Source organism: Lepisosteus platostomus, chromosome 8 (genome assembly GCF_059453375.1).
Source record: "Lepisosteus platostomus isolate fLepPlt1 chromosome 8, fLepPlt1.hap1, whole genome shotgun sequence".
NCBI classification, from domain to species: domain Eukaryota; kingdom Metazoa; phylum Chordata; class Actinopteri; order Semionotiformes; family Lepisosteidae; genus Lepisosteus; species Lepisosteus platostomus.
The window spans coordinates 42,001,077-42,016,498 of NC_142618.1; the positions used below are offsets into that span (position 1 = coordinate 42,001,077).

General features: G+C 37.6%; 1 protein-coding gene across 5 annotated transcripts in view; it reads left to right on the top strand.

Moving 5' to 3' along the window:
* The window catches only part of LOC148657355 (arf-GAP with SH3 domain, ANK repeat and PH domain-containing protein 1-like), a 156,936-nt gene that overhangs the window by 62,119 nt on the left and 79,395 nt on the right, over positions 1 to 15,422 (top strand). For all 5 annotated transcript variants that reach the window (XM_088643475.1, XM_088643477.1, XM_088643479.1 and 2 more), the window contains one exon: positions 14,119 to 14,191. In XM_088643475.1, the coding sequence (XP_088499601.1) occupies positions 14,119 to 14,191 (73 nt within the window). The remainder of the gene's footprint in view (positions 1 to 14,118; positions 14,192 to 15,422) is intronic.

Below are 15,422 nucleotides of genomic sequence, written 5' to 3' on the forward strand. Positions count from 1 at the left end.
CACTATGGCTGCCGTCACATCATCCAGGTGGATGCTGCACATTGGTGGTGGTGGAGGGGATCCCCATTACCTGTAAAGCGCTTTGAGTGGAGTGTCCAGCAATTATTGGTGGACACTCCAGCAAGTGTAAGCAATTATTATTATTATTATTAGTGAAAGCCAGCATGGAGGCAATGTTCAATAAGCAATAATTCCACCTTATTTCTGATTTGAGGGATCTAAATGTATTAGTATTGTAAGTGCACACAGTAGCTTGGTACATGTCAAGCAGTACTAAATGCCTGAGTGCAAAAGGAAACTAAAATGCTCTTTTTTATATTTCAAACAGTATATGGTTTGGGTAAGTGCTATGAATCAAATTCTTATACAGTGTTTTCTTTCTGTCATTTATTGCAAAGAAAATAGGCACTCATCCTAAAAATAACAAGGTTCCTAAGAATTCTGAGCAATATTCGATGGCTAAAAATCCATTAAGGAGAAATATTACAAAAACATAAATACCTGTGTGCTTCTATTGACACCTGGGGAATCACTCAATCTAATAAATTACAGTACAAAAACGAAAAAAGAGAGCAGCTAATTCACAAGGCTTTTGTATACACCTCTGGGCCTGGTCTAAGTAGGATTGTTTGTATGAAAATGCGGCTTTTGGGGCATCAGCTAGTCTAGGGACCGTTACACAGTTCTTTCTATTCTTTTTTTATGGAAGGAAGATTGCTGATGCACGTACTTGGGGATTAACAGGCTGCATTCAGTGAGCAATACAGAAGAGGCAAATTGCACAGCTCGGGAATTCTTTGTATTGTTTAGCCATAGGCCTGGATGTTGCTATGGAGCAGGGTTTGCTTCTCTTCACTGGATTTAGTCTATAGGCTCTTGGACACTATAGACCCTCTAGTTGGAGGTGCATTTAGGGCATTTTCACAGGTGTTCAGACCACTGTTCAGATGGATTTTAAGGTTTTAAGAGCTGGAGTGGGTTTTGTGTAAAGAATCCTGAACAATACGGCTGCTTTCCAGCAGTTAATGTGCAAATTTTGCCCTTTCTGACCATTACTACATGGATCTTTTTCATCAAGTATTAACAATCCTGTTATGGTGAGCCCTCATTTCCAAAGCCCATATGTATTTTCTTTCTCTGGACCTGCAAGAATACCTAATGTAAGTACTGCAACACAAAGAATAAGTGCTTGAAACAAAATGAATAGTTTTAATAAGCCGAATTGATGATTTTTTTTTCATTGGTCCCCTCTGTCTTATTGTTTTTACCCCATTGACGTAAATAACATTCAGGACATTTTTAAAACAAACAAAAAAAAAACAAATGGAAAAATCATCTTGGGTACTACCCTGCAGATGCTGAAATCTGGGTTGTGCACGAACTGACATGTCTTTCTGATGGAAAGAAACATTTTTTTCCACTTCCAGTTGGAAACAAATGCACATTTTGTACTGTATATAGAACCTAACCTTTTGTCCACAGGAGCATTCCATTGGTAAAGACTGAGTTGATACTCATCCCAAAAAAAACAAATAGATTTTTATTGTTTTTCATGGTAGAAAGCTTCTTAATGCAGCTAAGTAAAACAATATCTTGGTATCATCTGCTGGTTTCAGGTTTCAATAATACTCTTTTTTTAATACTGTAGTTCTGCTTGTTACGAAAATACATTGAATGGACCAGATCCATGGGTTAGTTATGTACAGTAACCTGCTGACAGAGTTTTGGTTCTTCTTGTGCCCTATAAAAGTACATCTAAATTGCAAACAATATTTTGAGGTTTATATACTTTCAGAGCAGAGATACTATTAGCTGTTTTGTCTCTTTAATGCAGACATTTCTTTGCTGTCACTGTACTTCAGTCTTTGTAATTCAAGATACTTATTAACTGGAACCACCTCCCTCATAACCCACACCTCTTTATTTTCTAAGCAAATGTAACATTTTCCTCCAGTGCCGAATCCAGATTTGGCAATAATGTAGTTTTTGTGTGAGATTTTTATTTTTTATTTTTTTTATTTTAGAGAACAAAACAAAACCATTTTACATATAAACCATCATTTCATTCAGCCTTACTTTTACATTACACTTTCGACTATACATCCCAAGCAAAAATTGTCTATTCCCGTTTGTTCCCCCAGTATTTTACAATTATATAATTTTTAAACAAAACTATATACATTCAAAATGAGGAAGATGTATACATTTATGAATATGAAAAGGGAGGAGACTATATAAATGTACCTTATTAAATTTCAGTTATTTTTAAATTTCAGTTAAGATTTAATGTACTGAGCCCATCTAGACCAATATTTGACTTTTTTTTTCATTCGTAATTTTAGTGAAAATGTTATTTTTTGTGTGACATTTTTAAATCTATTTTATCTCAACAACTATGACCTTCTCTGACAAAGTGATGGTTTTCATCTTTCTATTGCTGAAGGACTAGCTCTCCTGGTACAGTACCTGTTTACCAGAGTCTTACTTAATAACTAATTAATACTGGATCAGTTCCACTAAATAATTAAGGAGGTGGGTGTAACAACGTCTCACAGTCTGGTATGAAATAGAAGCTCATCTCTTTGTAAACCCTCCACTGGGCCCTGATATGGCACATTTGAAAAAAACATGGGTCGAGCGGCCAAGACAAACAGCACTGCAGCAGCCCCTTCATTTTGGTTGGCAGCTGTAAATTGATAGCTGCAGATAGCAAACAGTAGGCAGTGCGCGCATATAGGAATGCAGCTTTGTTTCACATTTCACCCTGAGGTAGATTACCAGAGTCCAGAGCTGCTGCTCGCGCAGAAACACTCGGGCTGCCCAGATCAGTTTCCGGCTGAATTTCTCACTTCATCAGTCTAGTCAAATTCAGTTTGGAGGGTTCTGAATCTGTGTGTAGTGTTCTCGGTTTGAAATCCTGACCTCCTTAAATCATATGGGAACCTTGCATTAGGAATACATCTTTGTTCTTTAATTTGTTCCTTAAATTCAGGAAGAGCAGAATGCATTGCTGGACTGCTGTGTTTTGGTAAAAATAGAGCCTTGTAATGCTCATCTTTGTGTCCAGCTAAATTTCTGCCCTGACATACAGTACTTATAACACCTCAAACAATGTAGTGGCCTCTGACTGCAAACTTGGTCTTGTGCCATTCAAAGGCAATGGGTGTCTGGTGTACCAGCATCCCTTGCAGCAGTGTCATAAATCTGCTTGGTTGTCTCCTGTCTGAATACTCAGTTACTAAGCACCTAAGGTTTACTTTGCACCTCTGAGATCTGACACCCCAGACTTCCAGGTGATATTGTTGCTCTAAAGGTGTGGTTATAATGTTGTGAAATGTGCTGCTATCTACCCTCCAGACTTTGTTTTGTTTGTAATCAAATACTGATTTGAACCTCAAGATGTGAAGACTAGGGAGTTAACCTTCTTTACCTCCTGTCTGTCTCAACATTCCCACTCCAGCACTGTTGGGTTTTTTTAAAATGTTTGAACTTAGCTAAAAATAAGATGGCTAGGGTCACTGTAGAAAGGCTAAGGTTCCACTTGCCACTTTTGTATCACAGCTGACAATAAAAACTCACTTTGCCATTATAAGCAATGAGGAGTATGCATTGAAGTGGCTCTTTCAAAAATCCCAAATAAAACTTTTTTTCTCATTCAGTTCTCTGATGCCCGAATACTGAAGTTGTCACATTTGTTTTTTTCAATCGTTGTAAATACCTGCCTATTGTATTGGGATGGATCTGATTATTTTTCTCTTTAGGCAATTGAAATGTGCTGGAAATATCTACTGTATGTGTATCACAGTATACTTTTATCTTTGCCAGAAAAAAAAAATCTTAATGAGATTATCAGAAAAATGGCAGCGAGGATTGTTTTTTGCACGTAAAAAATCAGTCAAGTTAGTAACTTCTTGCAGCCGGGATAGAAATCGAACCCTCCCTCATCCCATATGGTAAAAACCTCAGTAAGCCAGGAATGCAGGCTACCTCCTACTGCCATGAGAATTTATTCGGCATCCACGCTCTGCCTGTGCCAGCTCAGAATGGCACTGAGCAGGCTGCGCTATGGCAGCTGGGGTACTTTGTCCCAAAATGGCACCTTGTCTGCCACAGCCAAGCTTCTGTGTGATGGGCTCAACCAGCTGGAGCTGGGTCTGGGCCCCTATCTGACACGAGCTCTGTTGTTATCTTGCGAAACGTGTACATGCGTCATAGGTTACCCAATGTGTTAACAGCCTCCCATCGCTCATTTTCTCCTGGTGAGTTAGAAAATGCATTGAGCGGCTGATGTTTTTCTGTTCCTTTAAAAAAAATTGTTTAGTTTGTAAGTCCTTGTGTGGTTATTTTAAAGGCTGTGGTTTCAGTGTCTTTGCTTTGAATTGATCATAATGAGACTGTTTTCGAAGTGGTTTTGTTGTGAAAACATTCACAAGAAAGGCAGCCTTGTTCCAAGCTTCATTTTCAGGTTTTGCACTTTGCAAAACTAAAACGAAACATTCAAATATATATTTAAATAAAGGTGACAGTTATTTAAATATTTTTAATTTAAATAAACTCTTGAATTGTATTACATAACTGCATCAAATAATAGTAACCACTAAAGGTTTTCTCATCGCACTATTATGGTTAATCCAGCTGGTCAAAACACCTTGAAGTGGAGGTGTGGAAAAAGTTTACCTTAAATCTATGCCATCCAAATTAGTTAAATTGCAGTATTGAGAGCTAAATTGGAATGCCAACCAGATATAGTTTCCCCTCTCAAATAATGTGAACATTGGCTAATTGTGGCCAGTAATGCACCTCCATGGCAGTGTTGAGGAGTGGTTAGGTTAGTGGAGTCCTAATAGAAGGCTTCTGAGTTCTAGGTCCTAGATAAGGCTCCACTGTTCTATGTTTGAGCAAGGTGTTCACACTGTTTTGAAAATGCATCACTAGACTGTATAAAATCACATGTAAATTTACTAATGTAAATAGCTTTTGATAAAAACATCTGACAAATTAATAATAAAATCACATTTTTCTAAATAAAGGGAACAGAAACCACAAAATTCTAGACAGAAGAAAAAGATGAAATGTTTGAATGCTTTTTTTTTGGAAAGGGTGTAGCTAAGAGAGCAGATGTAAAAAGATGGGTAGACAGATCCATAAATACTAAGCAATATTTTTTTTTCGTTTTATTTTTTTATGTAGTCATTATATATCCTCGTCATTTTTTGTTTGCTTTAGAATTTAATATTCCTTACACTAATCCAGTTGTCAAGCTTGGAAAATGTCAAAAGAGGGAAAAGAATCCAAGTCATGCAGCTTTCTGGCATACAAATCATTCTATTTCAGTCCCCAGCATTACTGTATATTATACGTCAACGGCTTCTCAACTTCATTGGGAAGGTTCAGTGTGAGGCTCATAAGGACACATACTTGAGTCATCGTTCTCATGGATTAGGTGCAAATGAGCAGACCAGGACTGAGGAAGACTGCATCTGGCTGTTAGGTCATTGATGATATAGCTTTGTTTGATTATTAATATGGAAACATTCTCTCTGCCTCACCCAGCTTCTTAAACTCACGTTGGCTTATTATGTTTGATCATTAAGTGAGCAGGAATTTGCAGAAAAAGGAGACTACGAATGTAGATTACAACAGATAAATAAATAAAAAATGCTTAGTTGAGGACAGAGGCTCCTTTTTGACACTACTCACAAAATTGTGACCACTGTTTCAAGATGACTGTGAATTGGGATGCATAAGTTGTGTACAGATATTTCCTTTTCTCATACCAAATATATGAATGTTACAGTTCATGTGAGAAGTGGACATCCAACCTTAGTATTTTATTGATCTCAGTAGAAGATCACAGGGACTTTAAGTCTTAAATGTGCTTCCTCTTAGTTTTCACTTGTGTCCTAACATATTTATTCCTTTGTTGTTCCTTAAGAAGTGTTCTGAATTGTCATGCTGGTTGTCATTTTAAGTTCAAACCTAAAAAGATTAAACATTTTATCTTGTGTGTGACATCTTCGAGGTAAAAAAATAACTAGTTGCTCTACAGAATAATTCAGTATTCTTTTCTGTAACATGGAGACCACGCACAGAATATAATATTCCAAGCAAGGCCTTACACATACAGAATAAGTCGCGTCTTTTTATTTTTGGCAGAGACCCATCCCCAGGGCACTGTTCACAGAAAGTCTGCAAGGGATTCGGTTGGTGCAATTCCATTGTCATCGGACCAAAGTCTCGCAGACTGAGGCTGAGCAAATCAAGTTATCAGCACAGGCAGCGCTGTGCTGCATCACCCCAGATGTTACATTACTAGCAAATGTAGGTCTGTGCGGCAAACATATGTGCCCTGCAGAAGACAGACCAGTTTCCTGCTGAAGTGAGTGGCGCAGCAAAATCAACTTACTGGAAACCAAAATGTTAACAGTGCAAAACAAGCAAGAATATCCCCCAAGAGAGTGCAATTTACCTGTTTTTATCAGTGATGCCAAGTGTTTAATTCAGATTTTTCTTTACATTTCCTCCCCGAAAGGCTGAAGAAAGGAGATCAGCAAGTTAAGCTTGCTTTGTTATTCATGAACTGAGTGTCAATTATTAATACGTTCTCTGTGGTGATGCTAAAAATGTGCATTTTGCGCTTTCCCTTGCACCGAAATACAGCTTACTGTAAACAGGAAGCAGCTTGTTCTCAATTAATTACAAAAATTGAAAATGGGCAGAATGATACATTATTTGTTGCAAGTGCTTCGACTCTTCACTGTATTGTACAGGATTATGTTTGTTTTAGTGTTAACTGTTGTAGGAAGACACAAGTGAAATTATGGCAAGAGCACTGTGAAACATAGAGGCATGGTAGAACAACTGGAGATGGGAGAGGCTGGGACGAAGCTACAGTATATACAAGTATGGGGGGACTACTTATAATGTTCCCCCTACTTTTGCCATCTATTTTAATTTTTTTATTACCATCCATATCCTAAGCACTTTATCCAGTGCAGGGTTTCGGAGAATCTGGAGACTGTCCTGGCAACAAAGGGTGCAAGGCAGGATACACCCTGGATGGGACGCTAGTTTATCGCAGAGAGGACACACACACAAACATGCACACCCACTCTCACACGAGGGCAAAACTACTGCGCCCATTACAGTATTCCAATTTAATCTAAAAATATTTTGCAAATTTATCATAATATACATAAAGGGGGGAAACCTTTCACTCACAGCAAGGTTGGCTTTTTTAGTCCTAGAGAAGACTTTGTGTTTTAGTTGCAGTCAGCTCCTTTGCCTGTTGGGTTTCATTGGAGTGAGTGATTAGTCCTCTGAAAGCTGCCTACTATTAGAGATGTCTATGTAAATGAGAAGAGGGCTGTTTGCTAATAAATATAGTAACTAATTGATCAGAGGGTCTCAACCAGATGGTTTTTGAAGAAAGTCAGGTGTTAGCTTCTAAACATGGCTGGGGAAGCTTGTTCCATCCTTCCACCTGCCTTTGTGTAAAGGAGAGCCTCCTGTTCTCAGTTTTAAATGCATTACCACACAGATTCCACATGTGCCCACTGGGCCATGTTTCACTGTTGATTCTGAAGAGGTTTCAGATGTTTTTTTCAGGCACCTTGTGATGTATGATTTTCTTAGTTCAAAACTAAAACATTTCAGTTCCTTTGGCCTGTTAGTGTAACCTTTTATTTTTGGGGGCTCTTTGGTATTCATGGAACCTTGTACTTGGTAGCAAGAAAAATGTGAACCTACAGATTAAAAGTATTCATGCTGGATTTTTTTCCCCCTGTTGTACATTAGTTTTGTCTTCTAGTGTGCAGTGGCAAACTTCACTCTATGGGACCTTTGCCTCTAATTTCATCTAAAGAAGATCAAAGCAGTTTGACCTTGGTAGGAGAAGTCTTAAGGGCATGGCTGGCTGAGGAGGGTTGGAAATAACTGGAAAAAAACTCTAGGGGAAATACTGGGCTGCTTAATTATGCCATGAAATTTAATTAGCTTAAAGTTCTAAGCATTCTTTGTCAGCCACCAGAACCAAACCTTAATTTATTTATGTATGCATTTTTATCTCCAAAAGCAATGTGGTGAGTTTTGTTTTGAACATGTTGAAGGGAGATCCTTTTTTAATGTATTTTCTTTGCCTTCTACCTTGGATAAACCACACTTAATCCCCATTCAGCTTTTAAATCTTCGCACCAAGTTGCAGAGTTTCACAATTTTTTTAGCTCTTGATTTCTCACATCAGTCAGGAACTTCAACTCCAATTGCTTGGTTCATTTTTGTGTGGCAAAACTGTGCCAGCACTATGGAGTAAAAACTGTGAGCTACAGTATGTACAGTATGTGTGTCAGGTAATGGATATTGTGGAAAAAAACTAATATTTTCATGACATGGTTATTGTCATTGTTTTAATGATTAATGTGTGCTAAAGATAATAAAGTAAATTAACTGTACTGGTTTGACCATTGTGAAGTGTTCTTATTAACAGTAATACTATGTGTACACACATGGTCAAGATGGTCCTTTAACACGTCACTTTCGCAACACAGTGGACTTCTTCAGAATATGCAGAGAAACACTAACCAGACAACACAAGTGTGAACTACATGGAAAAACCAAGAATGGGAAATACTTATTTTCTCGAAAGGAAGGTGAAAGTATGATACACTCTATTGAGCCATGCTGTTGAAGCCAATACGCTTGGTTTCTTTCAAGAAACGCCTGGGTGAAATCCTTGGATCAGAAAGCAACTTCCACACCAGCTAGATGGGCTGAATGGTCTTTCATTCATAATTCTTATGTCCTTAGCTTACTTAGTAAAACCCAAAGCTGGTTTACTGCCTTAGTCATCATTTTTCGTCTTTTTCTCCAAAATACAAAAGACTTGTTTTGGCAAGTGTGCAGTATTGCTGACTGCAGAATAAGCATGCAGTTGTGAACAGTGTTCTGTGTGCCAATGAGTCATTTTATTGCAAACCCTTACTTAAAGCTATAATTAAATTAGTGTATATATTACAGCCGTGTAGTTAAACGTAAAACTTTTAGGTCTGTAAGCCTGATTGTTTTGACAGCTTGTGTTCTGTGCACAGTGGATAGGGAAACTGAAACTCAATCATTTTTGTGAAAGTCATGTGTGGTGTCAAACCTCATTTACTTGCATGCATTTATACAAAGTACAGTGCATGTCTTTTTAAACAGCGCTTGCAATCATCAAAGCAGAATGGAAATAACACCTTCTAAAGGCATGCAAGGTTTAGACATGAGCTCTTGTCTTTACAATCATGCTGGAGTCCTGTTTTGAATGAGAGAACTCTTTCACTGGGCATGAATCAGTTTTCCGTGAGCCGGCCATGGTTTCTTGATATTGTTCGATGGGCACTGGGTAATTCATTGAGACACTACAAGTTGTCGTCTTTCCTGTAGCTGTTTTGAATTGTTCGTCTTCCAAATTACTTAATCACCAATGATTATAGTTTTGTTTTGTTTTTTAATCTTAAGCATGGTCAGGTCACAACACTTTGTCAGGGGATTCCTGCTGGAAGGCTCACTTGTGAAACTGACAGTGCCGCCAACGTCAATAGAAGAACCATTGAAAAGAAAACTATACATCTCCGTGAGGCCAGCTTATTCGGTTACTCACCAAGTGTTAAAGGTGCAAAAATCGAGCAATGCTTCTGCCTGCTTCTTCCACCCACAATACAGTTCTGTGTGTCTTGGCACTCTGGTGTCCCAGATGGGGTCAGGCCCACACAGACATGAGGTCTTGATTGCTATAGTTCAGGCTCTTGTTCATCGTTGCAAATGAAGGTTTTCACCTCCTTAGTTCCTTACAATGGCACCATGGAGAGACTGGAGTGAATTTTAAGTGACAGAAAGCTAAGCATGTTGATGTCGGCTGTGTATTTTTTTTATATTTTATATTATTTGGTAACTTGCATGTAATGATGGCAATAGAATTATTAACAGTACGGTATAGCTTCATTAAAAAAAAACGATTTTTGCACTGAAACTGCACTGTTCTCTCTTTCTATGTGGAAAAAGTAATTCATTTTCTAGATTAACAAAGGAAGTAACAACCAGAATATCTAGCATTCTGATAGTAGATAAGAAAGATCTTTTTTTGTTAAAAATATAAACTATATATTATAGTACCTGTGAAAAGATGTTGGTTTCTGTCGTAGCTGTGAAAATGTTGGTTTCCTCTATCACATGTGGGCACAACTTGTTATATTAGCACAGTTTCAGAATTGTGTTTTCTGGCTGAAATTGCATACTGTAGTTGATTGATATGTTCGATATTTAATGAAAATGCAGAAGGTTTGTTAAATGACTGTCTTGTATTCTCAGAACATAAAACGTTTGCACAGCCATCTAGCTCATTTAATACTGTAATATTATTTAAAGCATATATTTAAAACGTTTTTGTATAGTAATCATTTTAAATGTATATGATAAAATTACAACTAGTGGCTTAATAGTACTATTTGGCTGCATGTTTAACTCTCTGAACAATTACATACCAACCAGATTACTCAGAATCTTGAACGAATACATTCCATTTTGATTGTTAATAGTATTATCACAGTATTTACAGTACTACTACATATGCTGTGTCATGTCAGCTGTACTTTAATATGCATAAGAATATCACTCCTCTTCTCTTTTAGCTTGACATCAGCAGTCTTGTCTTCTATATCCTAGTCTGACATCTTCATCAGTCCTTAAATACTGAGTTTTCAATATATCAAAAGAATCTTTCAGAAAATAAGGCAAGCATATGGATTTTGAATTTTGGTTAAATGTTTTTGCACTCAGTTAACTGTGTTGCATTAGCAACAATCACTTTGTGTTGCATTACCAACACAAAGAGTTGATTTGGCACAAATCAAGAAAATAAACACAGAAAGGGGCCAACATGCTGCCAAAGAACAACACCTTTGTCCTCTGGGCGTGATGGAGGCTGGGATAAGGCATGCCAGGTGGCTTCATCGACATTGGAGCCATGTCTACTTTAGTGCAGATCACCCAGCAGATGCACAAAATTGTGGCACAATTGTGCAGAACAATATCGGCTTGCGTGCATAACAGAGCAATCTGGAGGAAGGTGCAAGTATGCCGGTCTGGGCAGGAGAGTGCAGCTTCTGCAAAACTCAACTTGTAATAATTGATAGCAACATAACTGCACTTAATTGGTCAATTCCTGGGATATTGCTTGGGTCCCTTTCGCGTGGGTTTATCCTGAAATAACACCATTCCATGAGGACATTGGAAATTTGTATGCTTGTGTAAAAACCAGCATATTTGTGAGATGAGAATGCGGAGTGTCTATTCTGCTCACCTGACGTGAGCACCATTGAGCACTTGGAGGATGAGCTGGGATGAAATGTGGCATCTATTGCTCAGGGACCAGTGATTAGGCCGTTAGCTTTTCTGGGTTTTACAAGAGACATGGGGCAGAATCCCACCAAATAACATCTGTAAGCTGGTGCAAAGCATGTAGCACACGCTCTTCTAGGTTCTACCTGTGCTTTGCCTGGCCATTAGAATGACAGAACACCTGTTACGAAAAAGAATGTTCATTTTCCTGACAATTAAAGAAATGTTAATTATTTATTATTTGATGTAATGTAATAACATATAATGTCAGTGACAGTTTGTCTGTTTTGTTTCACATATTATGTAGAACAATATTGCAGATGCAGAAAATTAAATATCATTATTAATCCGCTGCTTTGCAATCTTTCCATGAACAGAGAGTATGTTCTTTGAGACTTAAAAAGATAAATTTGGTAAAATAGATAAATTAGGTAGAAAAAATGACTAGGTTAGTTGATGTATCAGTGTGTCGCTATAACAGACTGCTCCTGGATAAGGCATGAGACCTCTTCCAATAAAAAGCATCTTGATAGTGAAAGAACAAATTGCAACTCAGTAATGATCAGTATTTTTTTATGTTTAGATAGTTAATTAGATTCACGTGCCACCAGACTTCTAGTTCTGTTTAGGCTTATCAATGATTTAATTTACTTATTCTTTTAAAGAGTTGGATGTTGGGAATCGATCAAATAAAAGTCAAGGCCAGGAGTTGAAAATTTACTGAACAGAATAACTCAGCTGAGAGTGATTCCTGACTGGTCTTCAAAAACCACAGAGTGTTTCTGGTTTTAAGCTCTGGTGATCACAGAGTCTTTATTGAGCAAATTAATTTAATTGAATTAAAGAATTTAAATGATCAACTCCCGGTAACTGGGGGAGTATTTTCAAATGTTTTATTGGTTAGAAAAGGAAAAAGATGCAATGCTTCAAAAGCAAAGATGATTTTCTTCAGACCACTGCTGCTGGTGCTCATCATTAGTGATCATTAGTGGGTAGCCAAATAGAAACTGCAAACATCGTATAAAACCTTACTCTCCAGGCAAACACACTACAGTCACTTCTCATGAGTAACAGTGACAAAACCTAGGGCTACAATAAGAGACCTTTCACTGTATTGCAGAGCCAGAACTCATCCCAGCATTGTTACAGGCTTGTACAGGGAGTAAAATACTACTTCTGGTCATGAAATAAATACTGTGTGCTTTTTTGGATGCAGGCCAGAGTTGTAGTTAATAGAATGTCAGAACCACCTCCTCCATCAAAAAAGCTTTCATATAGGAATTTCATTCCTAAAATGTTAAATTCACTTTGGAGTCCTTGACTTGATTCCAGAGGGTTGCCATCTGTATAGAGTTTGCATGTTCTCCCAGTTTGCAGATGGATTTTGTTTATGGGTGCTTCACTTTCCTCCTTCCTCCCAAAGCCAAACTGGCTACATTCATTGGTAGAAGTAGTACTTTGCAATTATGTTTTTGAAGTAGAGGAATAAAGCTTAGTAAGAAAGAAAATGCAGTTTTATAGTACCTTCACTGTAAGGAGTTAGAGATTCAGCACAGTCATCTCCTGGACTCTGGCTCTCTGATTTCTTGTAGAATTATGATGATTTATTTAATTTACTTTTCTACTGCTTGCAATATATCAAAGAAGTTTAATTTTATATTCTAAAGAATCCAAGGTATATGGATGACATTGAACGTGGCATTTTTTGTACTGAAATTCTTGAAGTGCACTAACACAAACGTTTGGGGCTATTCAGTTTAGTTATTGGTGAAACTGTGCTACATTTGACTTTGGTACATCAACCCTGATGTGCCATGTAATAAATTCTCTCTGTTTCCATTGACAGCAGCCATGCTCAACAGAGGGTATGACTAGCGTGCCCGACATGATAAATGTGTCTACCAAGGGCAAAAACAGAAGGAAATAATCATTGTTGTGAACAGGCATACAGTGCTTTAATAAAATGTCTGTGCTGTGTTGATAAGTGCCCCATGTTTCCGTTAGCTTGTGCACTAAATTTACTCAGTGGAGTAAATTTGTAAATTTGTACGAATAGGCCAGTTGACACAATGCACACTCTATACTCTATCCGAGTGAAGAAAGGGAAGGGTTAAGTGTACTGGTTTGGCAGAGGCACAGTGCTAACATCAAGGTATCTTTGCAGCACGTGCTGTCATAAAAGCTACTGTACATTTAGGGGTAGAAAAATATATAGAAAACTGCCTCTGAGGAAAAAATCTGTTTCTGCATATTTTTTTTATTCTTGCCTATACTTCAATATTTATTGTTTGACAAAGAAGCTGTCATTGAGAGTGCTTTTTTCATAAGCCTTCCAAGAGAGGTTTCAATCAAAGCGACTGCTTTACAGAAATCTGGCCTTTTAACTTTCTTAAATCACTCAGGAGTTACTACATTTTTATTATATAATACTGAAGCCTGGATATTGAAACCCTTTGGCAGGCTATTTATTAAGAAAACAGAATTTGCTTTCAGAGGAGATAACACTCAGGGCTCAGGTTTTCTACGGTTATCAAACAACAGTATTTATACTGTACCTATGTTTTCTGTGTTACTGTATGTCATTTTGCAGTTTGTATAAATCAGGAGGAGATATGGGTAACTGATTTGTACTGTAGCTGTTTATCATAATGTTCAATTAATTGGGAGAAAACAGCACAAAGTGGTTCTATTTTATCTGTAATTTTAAAATGAGTTAATATTTTCCTTCCCCTTATGTTTTCCTAGGCTTTAGATCAAGACCGGACAGCATTACAGAAAGTGAAGAAATCTGTTAAAGCAATATACAATTCAGGTCAAGGTAAGAGATGCACAGTTTCCCTCTTCTTCAGAACAGCTGGCAGTTTGTTTGCAAAAGCTGTTGTATCCTGGGCACAGCTGAGGTTTTATTCTTAAAACATAAGAACACATGAAAGGTTACAAACAAGAGAGGGGTGTTTAGCCCATCATGCTCAGTTGGTTACTCATAGCTAATTGATCCGAGGGCCTCATTCAATGGCAATGGCTTCAGCACCATGGCTGGGTAGCTTGTTCCATACTCCCACAACTCTTTGCTTAAAACGTGCCTGCCGTTTTCTGTTTTTAATACACTTTGCTGTAGTTTCCGCTTGTGTCCTGATTTCTGTTTTCACTGTTCATTCTCGAGAAGTACTGTGGTTTGACTTTGTTAATGCCAATAAGGTTTTTGAATGATTAAAAAGAAATCCTCTCACTGTTTTCTGTGTTGAAGACTAAAAAGATTTAGCTCTGTGAGCCTGCCATCTCTTCCCTTCCAGACCAGCCATGCCTTATTGGTAATGTTACATGGCTGCATGTTTCAGGTGCATTATACAATTTTGACATAACATCCTTGATTTCAAATTCCACACTTTTGCATATAAAGCACCATTGTGTTTGGCTTTTTATTGTTGCCCCACATTGTGTAAAAGATCTATTTGTTTGCAACGACACCTTTAAGTAATATTTCATAAGTCTTTTTTTAAGTAGCTTTTTCAGTGTTTCCTTCTTAATAGCTTAGATCTTGTACTGGATACAGTACATGATTTTACTACTAGCACATACTCTGCCTTATGTCAGATGTCGTCTGTCAGGTATGTCCCATCTTGAATTTTGAATATCTTTTGTTTTTTTTCTCCTATTTTGGTAGCATCTGCAGGTCTGACTAAGGAGTTCACATTTCTGGTATCTCCAAATACTTTAGCATTCTTTTGTTTTTGTTGAAGAGCACCATGTTGCTCAGTTGAGCTTCAGAGGTGCCATGTTTCTTCTGTGTTCTGAATGGACATTTCATGGACAAGGGGGATTAAAAAAAAGGGTCATAGAATGATTTCTTTCAGAACTCGTCATCTTGGAGGTTGCAGCAGTTCGCTTACACATAATTTGTTATGCTTGTGGGATAACTGTGCACTGTGGGGGTTACAGTAAAATGAGCCTCCTGAAACTAGTTGTAATGGTCACTGCTTTTAAGTTGCACTTAAGAGGTGTACCCTTTCTACAGTATCCATTTTTATTCTTAAAATATAAAGGTATCA